Genomic DNA, 13138 nt, shown 5'->3' on the forward strand with positions numbered 1-13138 from the left:
GCAGAAAGAATCTCAGCGGAAAGGCCAACAGGTAAACAAGATATCTAGGATTACTCACTTTACGTGCGGCAATGTCAGATTTCAGCTGTACTTTCAGGCTTTGCAGTTCATCCAGTTCCCTCTGCAAACTATCAGGGAGGGAAGATTGTCCTTCCTGAGACCCCCTCTTTCTATTAATTAAATCTTCAGCGGCGCGAGATTCTACTTCTGCAGCATCTTCAATCACTTTACAGTACATATTTTCACATCGGATCGTCTGTGTTTCCAAGTCAAGTAGAATGGGCTGCTGGAGCTCAGATTGAATTTGCTTTAAAGCTGCTAAACTGTGACCCAGCTTGCTCTGGAAACCTTGCTCGTGTCCGCATTTTTCTTGAACAGCCAGTATCTTAGATTGGATCACTTGTGCCAGCCCATCTATTTTCACGCCCAAGCTCTTTATTTGCTGCATCTTGGCCTCCTTGAGAGAAGGACCAAAGGCCTCGCTTCTGCCTAGCAGCCTGTGTGCCTCCTGAGTTAAGTGCCTGGCATGCTGCACTTTCCAACTTAAAGTCTTTTCTGACATTGGACTGGTTTCAGAGGCAATAGAGTCGGAGCAATCTTTCAAAACATCACAGTGTTTCTGTATAATGGAGATGAGAGCCTCGACTTCTGAGAGTGCCGTTCTACGCCCGTCGCCCTCCGCAGAACAGCTAACCCTCTGCTCAAGCTTACGTTTCAGCTTGCAACACTCGCCTTGCAATTTCTCAAGGTCCGGTACATCCCATTTCAGATGCACGCATTCCCAAATCTCCTTGTACTTTTCTAAGTGCAACAAACTTGACTGGATGGCTACTGCTCTCTCTTTAAGCGCAAACAATTTACCCTTAATGTCTTGGTCCACACCTGCCTGGTCCAGTTCCAATTCCTCACGCTGGAGGCTGCAAAGATCCTGCTCCAATGACATCAGCGTCCTTGTGACTTTTTCATAGGCATCTACCTTGTTTTCTGCTGTACGGCGGTTAATCTGGTTTAGCCTGTGAGCTCTTTCAGTTCTGCTCTGGAGGCTTCTCAAGAAGTCATTGAGAAACAACTTCTCAAACACATTTAGCCCCTGAGGGGATGCATCTACAATACCTTTTGCTTCCTCGATCTCCTTTGCAGACTTTTCTAGGACGGCATGCCAATGGTCCATTTCTGACTTCAGGCTTGTGTCACCGGTACCTGGCTTGGATATCCTCTCTGCTTCTTTAAGTTTTGCTTGCAGTTTTTCGGTGTCTGCAAAAAGCTGCCGTCTCTTTCTGAGCTCAGATTCCAGCTGCTCCAACCGCTCTCCTAATTTCGGAACAAGGTCTTTGTAGCAGGTTTGCAACTGGTCCGAAAGGAGGCCAAGGGCAGAAGCTTCGCCCGATTCCAACTGGGGAGCAATGTGCTGTACCTCATCACGCAGTTGCACGACACCTGCCTTTTTCTCCTCGGCGGCCCCGATCAGAACCTTGCAGCTTTCGATTTCCAACATCAGATCGTCTGGGAAAAGCGCTGCCTTCGCGTCCAGGTGGAACAACGAGACTCTGGCCCACAAAACAGCCTCTTCAATCTTCTTTGTGAGGTCATACGCCTGAGGATAATGGCCACTTCTCCGGGCATCTTCCGTAGGGGTCAGCTGCTCTAGTTCCTCCACTCGAGTCTGCAAATCATTTATTGTGCTTTCCAGAGCTCTCTTCCCTGTGTCGGTCCACATCCTCTTCATCTGCATCTCAGCCCCACTTTTTAATGCAGAAACACTATTTTTAAGCGTTTGTAATTCTGTGGCCATCAACGCCGAGTGTGCTTGGTTGTGGGTGTCCACGCCTGTTCGCAAACAGTGCTGCTGCTGCAGCAACTTTTGGAGCTCCTGTGCTTTTCCCATGAAAACCTTAAACTCATTGGCTTGTGCTGCAACCCGGATCTGCTTCCTTTTAAGCGTGTCTTCCATTTGTTTCCACCACCGGTCTATCTGGGCCACCTGGCTTTGGATTAACTCCTTGTCCATCCTGGTTAGGTGTCTAGATAGGTTTCCTTGTTCAGCCTTCAGCTTTTGCAAAAGGATCCTCCCTTTTTGTATAGAATCCAAGCATTTCTGGATATTCTCCAGGAGAACTGTGTCTTCTGACAGGGGTACCCTTTCGGAAGAAAGAAAAAAGGAGTAAAAATATAACATTTTGAAAGGCTGTTTTGCTCAAAGCACACCAACTAAACCAGCTACTCAGAGCTATTTTTCACAGGCAGTAACTAGAGATCAGCGAGAAATTCTGTCCAGTTTGCATTTAAAAGTGAACCTAAACTGATTTTCACTCTCCAGAACAATGCATGAACCAAAAGTGAGCCAACCTTCCAATTTCGCAATGTAGTTCTCCACCCAAGCAATGCACGTATACAATAAGGCATATACTGTGGCAAGGTCTATATAGAAATACACCATTTAGCAAAAGTAACACACACAAAAACATTACACTAGGGGAAATATGCTTTGGAAAAAATGCGCATATTCGGCAAATTTTGAATATAAGCATGTGCTACGTGAAGAGAAATTCACACTAAAATGCTGGTGAATGCTCAAGAGGACCTTTTTAAAAAATAAATAAATATTGTGAACGGATTTAGAATTATGGAGAAGTGGATTTAAGGGGGGGGGTGAGAAACCAAAATATAGATTTTCCCACCCCTACCACTAACTAGGGGACGCGGGTGGCGCTGTGGGTTAAACCACAGAGCCTAGGACTTGCCGATCAGAAGGTCAGCGGTTCGAATCCCCACAACGGGGTGAGCAGTTCGAAAGCACATCAAAGTGCAAGTAGATAAATAGGTACCACTCCGGCAGGAAGGTAAACGGCATTTCTGTGCGCTGCTCTGGTTCGCCAGAAGTGACTTAGTCCTGCTGGCCACATGACCCGGAAGCTGTACGCCGGCTGCCTCGGCCAATAAAGCGAGATGAGCGTGCAACCCCAGAGTCGGTCACGACTGGACCTAACGGTTAGGGGTCCCTTTACCTTTACCTTACCACTAACTAGATACCAAAGGCCCAATTTGTATGGAATTTTAGTCTTGCATGGCTAGGACTGAAGCCTTAGTCAAAGACTCAAGTAAACAAGTCAATTAAACGTTTATTAATCAGTTGAAATACACACCTTCCCCCAGCTGCAATTACTTGGGATGTCAGGTTTTACATTTAGTTTTTGATAAGAAGGTACAAAATCCAAATGCCCAAGCGCAACACCACTGAAAAGATCGCCGCCATTCATGTTTTACCCAGTCCTATGCTAAGGCAGAAAGATCTCCTGACCCGTCTTAAGAGGCAGTGATCTGCCTTATCCTTTAAGTGGAAACAGCAGAGATCTAGCCTAGCAACTCCTGCCGGCAGAGACTGTGTTCTACCACTGCATCTGGCAAGTTGGTCTAGGTGATATAGAAATCTGCCCCATGTACTCACATTTTTAGGTTTTCTCTTTCCTCCGAAAAACGTTTCATTGAAGACTGGACCTCGGTGAGACATGCTTGGTAATTATTCAGTAAATGAAGCTGTGCCTGCCTGGCCTTTTTAGCAGACATTATATCCTGCAGTAGCTTGTCCCAACTAGATGCCGCCACGCTGTCTGAATCTGGCACAACTGAGCCGCTTCCTTCTGTAGTGGTCAAGCGTTCTCCTTCCCGCAACGAAGAAGTTTTGGATCTCTGTTTTCTGGCAGAGTTTTGCCTTTCCAGTAGAGCGCACAAATTCTAGTCAGAAGACCAGGAAGAGAGGTTTTAAAATGGAGCGGCCTTGTTTGCACATCTTAGTAAGACATACTTGCTAATCTCACACCATTTTGCTCCTCCTCTCTAGCATACAGAAGAAGCAGGCCATGATCTAAGGCTCAGCATCACTTTGGAACTGAGGACCATGGTTTGTTCTGCTCCAACAAACCATGTCCAGTAAGCCAAGAACAAACCTTGCGTTATTGTACTACATTATTTATAGGGACGCGGGTGGCACTGTGGGTTAAACCACAGAGCCTAGGACTTGCCGACCAGAAGGTCGGCGGTTCGAATCCCCACAATGGGGTGAGCTCCCATAGCTCGGTCCCTGCTCCTGCCCACCTAGCAGTTCGAAAGCACATCAAAGTGCAAGTAGATAAATACGTACTGCTCCGGCAGGAAGGTAAATGGTGTTTCTGTGCGCTGCTCTGGTTCGCCAGAAGCGGCTTAGTCGTGCTGGCCACATGACCCGGAAGCTGTACGCCGGCTCCCTTGGCCAATAAAGCGAGATGAGCGCTGCAACCCCAGAGTCGGCTACGACTGGACCTAATGGTCAGGGGTCCCTTTACCCTTTACCTTTTACTACATTATTTATACCCTTTTGTGAATTGCCCCAAAGCCCAAATTGGATGGAACATAGTATAGAAATTTAAAACAAAAATAAGAAGGCTGGAATATTCACATGCCCTTCTTGGTGGTGCAGGATTGCACCATGCCTAAGCAGCTTCCATGTCACTATGTGCATGTGATGGAGCAAAAGGGTGAGAGGGTAGCGGCCACTTCATATGTAGCCACAGATTAATGAAAGCATGAATGAATAAGGGCTTGTTCACACCTACTTATCTTGTGCCTAGAAAAAGCATGGATCTGAGCAGTTTTACGCTTGTCCCATGCATTCTAGGGACGAACCCAAGCAGTCTTGCTTTTGCCCTGCTACTGCTTTTCCCTGGGAAAACCCACTCTTTACTGCTAAATTAGAACAAACATCAACCTGGAAAAAATGTGATTGGCTCCAATTCAGTGGTAAACAGTGGGTTTTCCCAGGGGAAAGCAGCGAAACAAGTGGAAGTGTGGTTGAGCCCCAAATCTCTTCTTTCCATACCTCTATTTCCCTCAGTTGACCATTCATCAACACAATGTCTAACTCTGCAGCCGAGATTTTCACTTTCTTGACCTTTTGCACCATCTCTGCATAATCTGCAGTTGCCTGGTCTTCGGGAAGATGACCCCCCTGAGAAACCATTTCCATCTCAGAGCTCTGAAAACACAAACAGGTAATCAGCACGCTGCTTTCATTTGGCTCACTCTGCAACTTAGCATTTATTTCTATGTGATCCATCCAGAAGTTAATCTCAAACAGAAGCACTGCTAGGGCTCAAACACAGTGGAAGCCAGACCATCTGGGAAGAAGTCATATCTCTTGTCTTAGATGCACTGTGTTGGCTGCGGTTATTCAGCGAAGCAATATTTTACTGAAGGTTCTGTGCAAAAACCAGGAGGCTGCAGTGCTTCCAAATCAGGAATGAGGAAGAAGTGGAGACCCTAAGCCAGTGTTGGGATCTTGTGGATCTGTGTGCAGTTCTTCCACCTGGTGAATTCTGAACTGCAGTGAACATCTTCTTAGAGAAATAACTTCAGGCTCCAAAGTGATTGCACCCACTGAATGCTCCTGGGCAGGAAAAATATATAAAGTGTTTCCTGTTTCAGTTGAGTCTTGCTTGAGTGACAAAGTGTTCCTGGACTCTGCTAGTCTCTTTTGTCCTTGGTCATTTTTTGGGTCTGACTCAGTCCCGCCTTGCTCTTCGGTCCTGACTATTGTTTATTCGTTTATTGCCCTCCTTTCATTCTAAGGGCATTATACAGTCAAACCTCAGGTCCCAAACACCTCCGTTTTGGAATGCTTCGGCTCCCAACACTGAAAACCCGGAAGTAAATGCTCTGGTTTTCGAAAGCGAAATGTCTGACACGGCTTCCGCTTGAGTGCAGGAAGCTCCTGCAACCAATCAGAAGCTGAGCCTCGGTTGTAGAACATTTTGGAAGTCAAACGTGCTTCCGGAATGGATTACGTTCAACGACTGAGGTTTGACTGTACCTACTATATATTTAAGGACGCGGGTGGCGCTGTGGTCTAAACCACAGAGCCTAGGGCTTGCCGATCAGAAGGTCGGCAGTTCGAATCCCCGCGATGGGTGAGCTCCCATTTCTCGGTCCCTGCTCCTGCCAACCTAGCAGTTCGAGAGCACATCAAAGTGCAAGTAGATAAACAGGTACCGATCTGGCAGGAAGGTAAATGGCGTTTCCGTGCGCTGCTCTGGTTTCGCCACATGACCCAGAAAAACTGTCTGGAGACAAATATCGGCTCCCTCGGCCAGTAAAGCGAGATGAGCACCGCAACCCCAGAGTTGTTCGCGACTGGACTTAACCGTCATGGGTCCTATACCTTTACCTTTTACTATATATTTGGAAAGTTATTTATTTGCTCTACATTTGGACACCTCTTAGGATATCACTGGCCTTCAATCACTGGTTGAAAAACTGCAGAATTTTTATTTGTTTCTTAGAACTCCTAAGCAACACCAGGTATGAGGGTGCAGGTAAATAATACTATCAATAAATAAGAATCCCTGATAATGAAGAATGCCAAAGGATAAGAAAAGAGGAAGGGAATATGAAGCAAGACCAGGGAGTGTTTGCATTCACATGCAAAACTGAACATAACCACACCAATCTTCCATCTTCCCTGATAATGCAATTATGGTAATTTTTATCCATTTAAGCCGATGCATCACACTCACTCTAAAGAGAGGCTGCAAAATGCATAAAGAGCAGTCAGCTGCTAAAAGGCTTAAGTGGGGAAATTCTATCTAAATGGGATGCAAAATCAAAGAAAGGAACAAAGAAACTAAACTGAGACACATTCAAGCAAGTGGTTACAGTAAAAAGCAGCGGAGCTGAAGACTAATATTTGCCAGTCAGGTAATGGCTGCTAATGTATGGTTCTTATGCTTAATAGGCTAATTAATTATACTAACGATACAAGCAGCTTAATATATTCATTGCTGTGTAGGCGATACTTTTGAGGAGTGGGTGCTAAACATTAGATTCACTGGAGGAATATAAGAAGAAAAGAAGAGCCTGCAGGATCAGGCCAATGTCCCAACTAGTCCAGCACCCTGTTCTTACAGTGACCAACCAGATGTCCATAGGAAGTAAAGGTAAAGGGACCCCTGACCATTAGGTCCAATCGTGGCCGACTCTGGGGTTGCGGCACTCATCTCGCTTTATTGGCCAAGGGAGCCGGCGTACAGCTTCCGGGTCATGTGGCCAGCATGACTAAGCCGCTTCTGGCGAACCAGAGCAGTGCACGGAAACACCGTTTACCTTCCTGCCGGAGCGGTACCTATTTATCTACTTGCACTTGACGTGCTTTCGAACTGCTAGGTTGGCAGGAGCAGGGACCGAGCAATGGGAGCTCACCCCGTCGCGGGGATTTGAACCGCCGACCTTCTGATCGGCAAGTCCTAGGCTCTGTGGTTTAACCCACAGCACCAGGGAGCAAAACATGAGCACAGCAGAACTCTTTCCCAGCAACTGGTATTTGGAAGTTTTGCTGCCTCATGGCTGGTATCTGCTGAAAGCTTTATCCCCCCTTCACGAATTTGCCTAATCCTCTTCTAAAGTCATCCAAGTTTGTGGGAATCACAGCCTCCTGGGGAGCAAGGTTCACGGTTTTGACTATGAACTGCGTGAAGCTTCTATCTTCGTTCATCTCTCCTAAACTGGCCAATGCTCAGCTTCATTGGGTATCCACAAGCTCCTTCCATGAACGATACCGCGTTTTGAACTCATAACTTTCTACCAAGACTTTGCTGCAGGGGGTGGGCTCCTTCACAGTTTCAAAAATGCATAAGAGAGCAAGAGAGAGGCTTAAGCCCCTCCAAAATAAGATATTGGGCGTGCTCCAAATCATCTGCCCATGGATGTACACAGAAAATAGCAGATCTAGCTGAAAGGCCACATGCAGAGATCTGCAGTGATCATTGTAATGCACCCCTGGTTGTTGTTGTTGCAATAATTATAAGATAACTGTAAAATCTTAAGACGGTGGTTTAATCTTAGAAGGGAAGGGGTTGACTGTGACCATCATGAAAGGACCGTGCACTTCTGAATTTGCCACTACACAACTGGATGGGAGTTGTAGTTTAGTTAACACCCGGAGGGCTGCACTACAGTTCACAGTGCCTCTGCCTCCCTCCGCTACTAGAAACCCGGAGAGAGAAAGTGCGAGGCTGCAGGAGCTCTAGATAAACGGCTGTATTGGCTGAAGAGCTGCCCGTGTTCAATAATAGCACTTAGCAACATCCTTCAATGAAGTTGTGCAACAACAGAGATTATTACCTTGCTTTCTGGTGATGGATTTGTAATGGACGAAGGAGAAGGGTCAGTCCCCATTACTTTCCCATTCATTAACGGCAAAGCGATTGGAGGCACTTCCAACCGGCAACGCGCAGCTTGCAATTTCTTTTGATAGCCAAGCGATTGCTGCTGAAGCTCATTGAGAAGATTATCATCAGGCGGCATTTGCCCCGGTTTCGGCAGCGGCTTTCCACTCTTGCCTGTCGAGCCTGGAAAATTGTGGGCTTCCATCAAGCTGCCTTTTAGCCCCTGATAAATAGAAATGGGGAGAGGTAGGTGGGGAGAGACGAGAGAAAGGGGCGGGGGGAATCTTAACCTTTTCGGGACAGAAGTTACTGAAATGTCAATTGCTTTCTTAATGGAACCAACTTCTATAGCAAAAGAAGAATAGGCCGAAGGGGTGACGAAGGTCGGAGGAACAGAAATTTGCACAGAAGAATTGTCACTGTGAGGATGGAGCTTGTTTATAGCTCTTGCAAAGCTTGTAAATGTGAAAAGTTCCTCTCTGGTTGCCTTAATCAATCCTGCCACTTCTTTGTGGGGCTGCCTGGGATCTTCAAGTGGGAACTTTGAGCCAGCAGTTTAAGGTGTCTGCTAAAAAAGCCGATACAATCTCAGACTGCAGAAACAGGGGCGTAAATAGCCTGTCGTGTTAAACCAGTCTTTGACAGCCTGGTGCCCTCCGATCAGCATGGTTCTACCTCAAACTCAACTCTGATCATTTCACAGAATCATAGAACTGGAAGGGACCCCAAGAGTTATCTAGTCCAGCCCCTACAATGCAGGTATCTCAGCTAAAGCATCCATCCATGACACATGGCCATCCAACCTCTGCTTAAAAACCTCCAAGGATGGAGAGCCCACCACCTCACGAGGGAGATGGTTCCACTTACTGTCAGAAAGTTTCTCCTGACGCTTAGTCAGAATCTCCTTTCTTGCAACTTGAAGCCATTGGTGGTTTGAGTCCTCCCCTCCAGAGCAGGAGAAAACAAGTTTGTTCCCTCTTCCATGTGATAGCACTTGAGATAAGTGAAGATGGCTACCGTATCTCCTCTCAGTCTCCTCTTTCCCAGGCTAAACATACCCAGTTACTTCAACCGATCCTCATAAGGCTTGGTTTCCAGACCCTTGATCACAGGTTCCTCTGCACATGTTTCAACTTGTCAATATCCTGCTTAAATTGTAGTGCCCAGAACAGGACACAATATGTGGTCTGACCAAGGCAGAATGGAGTAGTACTATTACTTCCCTTGATCTGGACACTATACTTCTGTTGATGCAGCCTAGAATAGCATTAGTCCCCCCCCCCTTTTTTTGTTGCTTCTGCATCACACTGTTGACATTTCCTGCCTTGGGTGACAGGTGGCAACGTAAACTCATGTGACGCCCATAGAAAAATGATGGTTTACTGTTAACAAGCAGGCTAGGGCATAGGTAGGCAAACTAAGTCCCGGGGGCCTGATCCAGCCCAATCACCTTCTAAATCCAACCCGCGGACAGTTCAGGAATCAGCGTGTTTTTACATGAGTACAGTGGACGCTCAGGTTGCGAACGTGATCCGTGCGGGAGGGACGTCCGCAACCCGTGTGTGCGCAAATTTGGTGTTTCTGCACATGCGCAAAGCGCAATTTAGCGCTTCTGCGCATGCGCCAAAACCCGGAAGTAACCAGTTCCGGTACTTCCAGGTTTCGGTGCGTCCGTATCCCAAAAACGCTCAACCTGAAGCATCTGTAACCGAAGGTGTGACTATAGAATTTGTCCTTTTATTTAAAATGCACCTCTGGGTTATTTGTGGGGCCTGCCTGGTGTTTTCACATGAGTAGAATGTGTCCTTTTATTAAAAATGCATCTCTGGGTTATCTGTGGGGCATAGGAATTCGTTCATTCCCCCCCCCCAAAAAAAAATAGTCCGGTCCCCCACAAGGTCTGAGGGACAGTGGACTGGCCCCCGGCTGAAAAAAATTGCTGACCCCTGGGCTAGTGCATGCTGCTGAAGCTGTGGGCAGCACACTTCACTCCTCCTGCAGCTGTGCTTCAGAAGAAACAAGCCACGGTCCAGTTTGTCATGTGATCTAAAGGTAGCCGGTGGTTTGCCTTTCTCCAGCCAAACCACAAACCGAATCCAAGGGATCACTTGTGGCTTGTGTGGGGGAAAGAAACCAGGAGCCTGGGGTTCAGGCGACACAGCAAACCAGGCAATGGTCTATTTCCCAGCAGCAGCAGAAGAGGGGCAATGTATGCTTGCTCCTTCGCGATTGTGAAAGCTGGGGCTGATGGGAGTTGTAGTCCAAAACTGCCAGAGGTCAACAGTTTGATATGCAGCATAAACTTGAGTTACCTTAACAACCACAGCTGGTTCCTCTCCAGTGTCAGCTGACACAGGACTTGACAATTGCTCATCATTTGTCAGCCATTCCTGGAAAAGCGGCGGAGCTCCTCCTTCCATTTGATTGCTCGCTCTAAAGGATTCCTTCTTTGGGTGACAAGAAAATGAGAGAATTAAAGTCCACGAAGAACCGGCAGCGAAAAGGCAGAATAATAATCATATCAACTAGGTATGAAAAGGGAGAGGAGTCTAGAATTATTAAGGCACAAGCGAAAAATAATAAAAATCATTGTGAGCAATTCCTTGCCAGTGGAATGCAACTGGGAGATTGAGTCAAAAGCAAGAATGAACAGTATTTTTATTTATCTATTTTTCGAACATTAGGTTTGCAACCCACTCAACATTTTTGTGGGGTGTGGCCAAACTCCCTTTCACACTGGTAGTATACAGTGGTACCTCGGGTTAAGTACTTAATTCATTCCGGAGGTCCATTCTTTTTTTTTTTTTAATAGTATTTATTGAAGTTTTAAGGTTACAAAAAGAAAAAAGAAGAAACACCAAATTAAACAATAACAAAACAACACATCACAATAAAAAACAGAAAAATAGAAACAATTAAAAAAAAATCGAACCTTCCCATAACTTGTCTTTCATTTGCTTGTTTCCCTGACCTCCTCACACCTCCCTTTTTTGTATTCTAAGTCAATTATCCATTTCAGCAAATCCTTTCCCTCTCTTCAAATTTTTATCCTGAAAATTTATCTTGATCTTAATATAAGTTTACTTTCCCTCCTTTCACCAATTAACAGTTCCATATAGTCTATCACCTTCATCTGCCATTCTTCCAGGGTGGGTAGATCTTGTGTCTTCCAATACTTTGCAATAAGTATTCTTGCTGCTGTTGTGGCATACATAAAGAAAGTTCTGTCCTTCTTTGGCACCAATTGGCCGACCATGCCCAGGAGAAAGGCCTCTGGTTTCTTCAGAAAGGTATATTTAAATACCTTTTTCATTTCGTTATAGATCATCTCCCAGAAAGCCTTAATCCTTGGGCATGTCCACCAAAGGTGAAAGAATGTACCTTCAGTCTCTTTACATTTCCAACATTTATTATCGGGCAAGTGATAAATTTTCGCAAGCTTGACTGGTGTCATGTACCACCTGTATATCATTTTCATTATATTCTCTCAAGGCATTACATGCCGTGAACTTCATACCTGTGGTCCATAACTGTTCCCAGTCAGCCATCATAATGTTATGTCCAACATCTTGTGCCCATTTAATCATAACAGATTTCACCGTTTCATCCTGAGTATTCCATTTCAACAGCAAATTATACATTCTTGACAAATTCTTAGTTTTGGAGTCTAACAGTTCTGTTTCCAATTTTGATTTTTCCACCTGGAAGCCAATTTTTTTATCCAAATTATATGCCTCCATTATCTGATAATAATGAAGCCAATCTCGCACTCTATTTTTTAATTTTTCAAAACTCTGCAGTTTTAATCTGTCTCCCTCTTGTTCCAAAATTTCCCAATATTTCGGCCATTTAGCCTCCATATTGAGCTTTTTCTGAGCCTTCGCTTCCATTGGTGACAGCCACCTTGGGGTTTTATTCTCAAGCAAATCCTTATATCTTATCCAAACATTAAACAGTGCTTTTCTGACAATATGGTTTTTAAACGCTTTATGTGCTTTGACCTTATCATACCACAGATATGCATGCCACCTGTGATGGGATGTTGAGCTGCTTGTGCGTAAAGTTCCTAGTCCCTCAGTGTTTGGCTAAGTCCACAAACCACTGTCTGTAACGGAGCGCCATAAGCATGGCTCCGTCAGTCGCTGGCAGAATCCGACAGTGGGCGTTTACGGAATTTCTTCCAGCATAACAGCTCCTTAACGGAAACACGTCTTCTGGACTCTCTACGTGACAATTTCCGGCGAGGAGTGGGTGTCCCTATAGGAGGTCCTGAAACCTCCTCGCTGTTCTCGCTGGAATTGTCTCTGAGCCATTCTTCTGACTCGCTTTCCCTTGGAGCTCTTTCTCGCCCCCTGCTGGTTCCCTCCTCCGCTGATAAGTCTCTCTCAACCTCTGGGAGCCCTTGCACCCCCAGTTCTTCCGATGACAGTTCCCTGACACCACCCAAAGACATTATTAAAGCCTTCTAAGTACAACACATCAGTGTTCTCAAGAAGCATCCATTCTCTCAGCCAGCAAAAAGCGGCTGATTCATAATAAAGTTTTAAGTCTGGCAGGGCAAATCCACCTCTTTCCTTAGCGTCAGTTAATATCTTACATTTTATTCGAGGTTTCTTGCCCTGCCAGACAAATCTAGAGATATCCTCTGCCACTTCTTGAAACACTCCATTTTATCTAATATTTGCAGTGTTTGAAACAAAAACAACATCCTTGGCAATACATTCATCTTTATCGCAGCAATTCGGCCTAGCAATGATAGCTTCAAGTTTGACCATATTTTTAAATCCTTTTTCACTTCCATCCAACATTTTTCATAGTTATCCTTAAACAAATTCACATTCTTGACAGTCATGTTAACCCCTAGGTATTTCACTTTCTTAACCAATGTTAACCCTGTCTCCTTCTGAAACCTTTCTCTCTCCATCACTGTTAAATTTTTCTCTAGG

The 13138-nt window shown here is 45.5% G+C and overlaps 1 protein-coding gene across 11 annotated transcripts in view; it reads right to left on the minus strand.

The window, feature by feature from the left end:
* SYNE2 (spectrin repeat containing nuclear envelope protein 2) overlaps window positions 1–13138 on the minus strand; it is a 256417-nt gene that overhangs the window by 146901 nt on the left and 96378 nt on the right. For 8 of the 11 annotated variants that reach the window (XM_083607758.1, XM_083607761.1, XM_083607760.1 and 5 more), the window contains exons 42-46: window positions 10505–10639; window positions 8149–8415; window positions 4853–5008; window positions 3446–3732; window positions 59–2138 (exon numbers count right to left, since the gene is read on the minus strand). In XM_083607758.1, the coding sequence (XP_083463884.1) occupies window positions 59–2138; window positions 3446–3732; window positions 4853–5008; window positions 8149–8415; window positions 10505–10639 (2925 nt within the window). The remainder of the gene's footprint in view (window positions 1–58; window positions 2139–3445; window positions 3733–4852; window positions 5009–8148; window positions 8416–10504; window positions 10640–13138) is intronic. The other 3 variants (XM_083607756.1, XM_083607762.1, XM_083607757.1) reach the window with 2 other exon arrangements.

This window comes from Podarcis filfolensis (assembly GCF_964270895.1).
Source record: "Podarcis filfolensis genome assembly, chromosome: 1".
Classification (NCBI taxonomy): Eukaryota; Metazoa; Chordata; class Lepidosauria; order Squamata; family Lacertidae; genus Podarcis; species Podarcis filfolensis.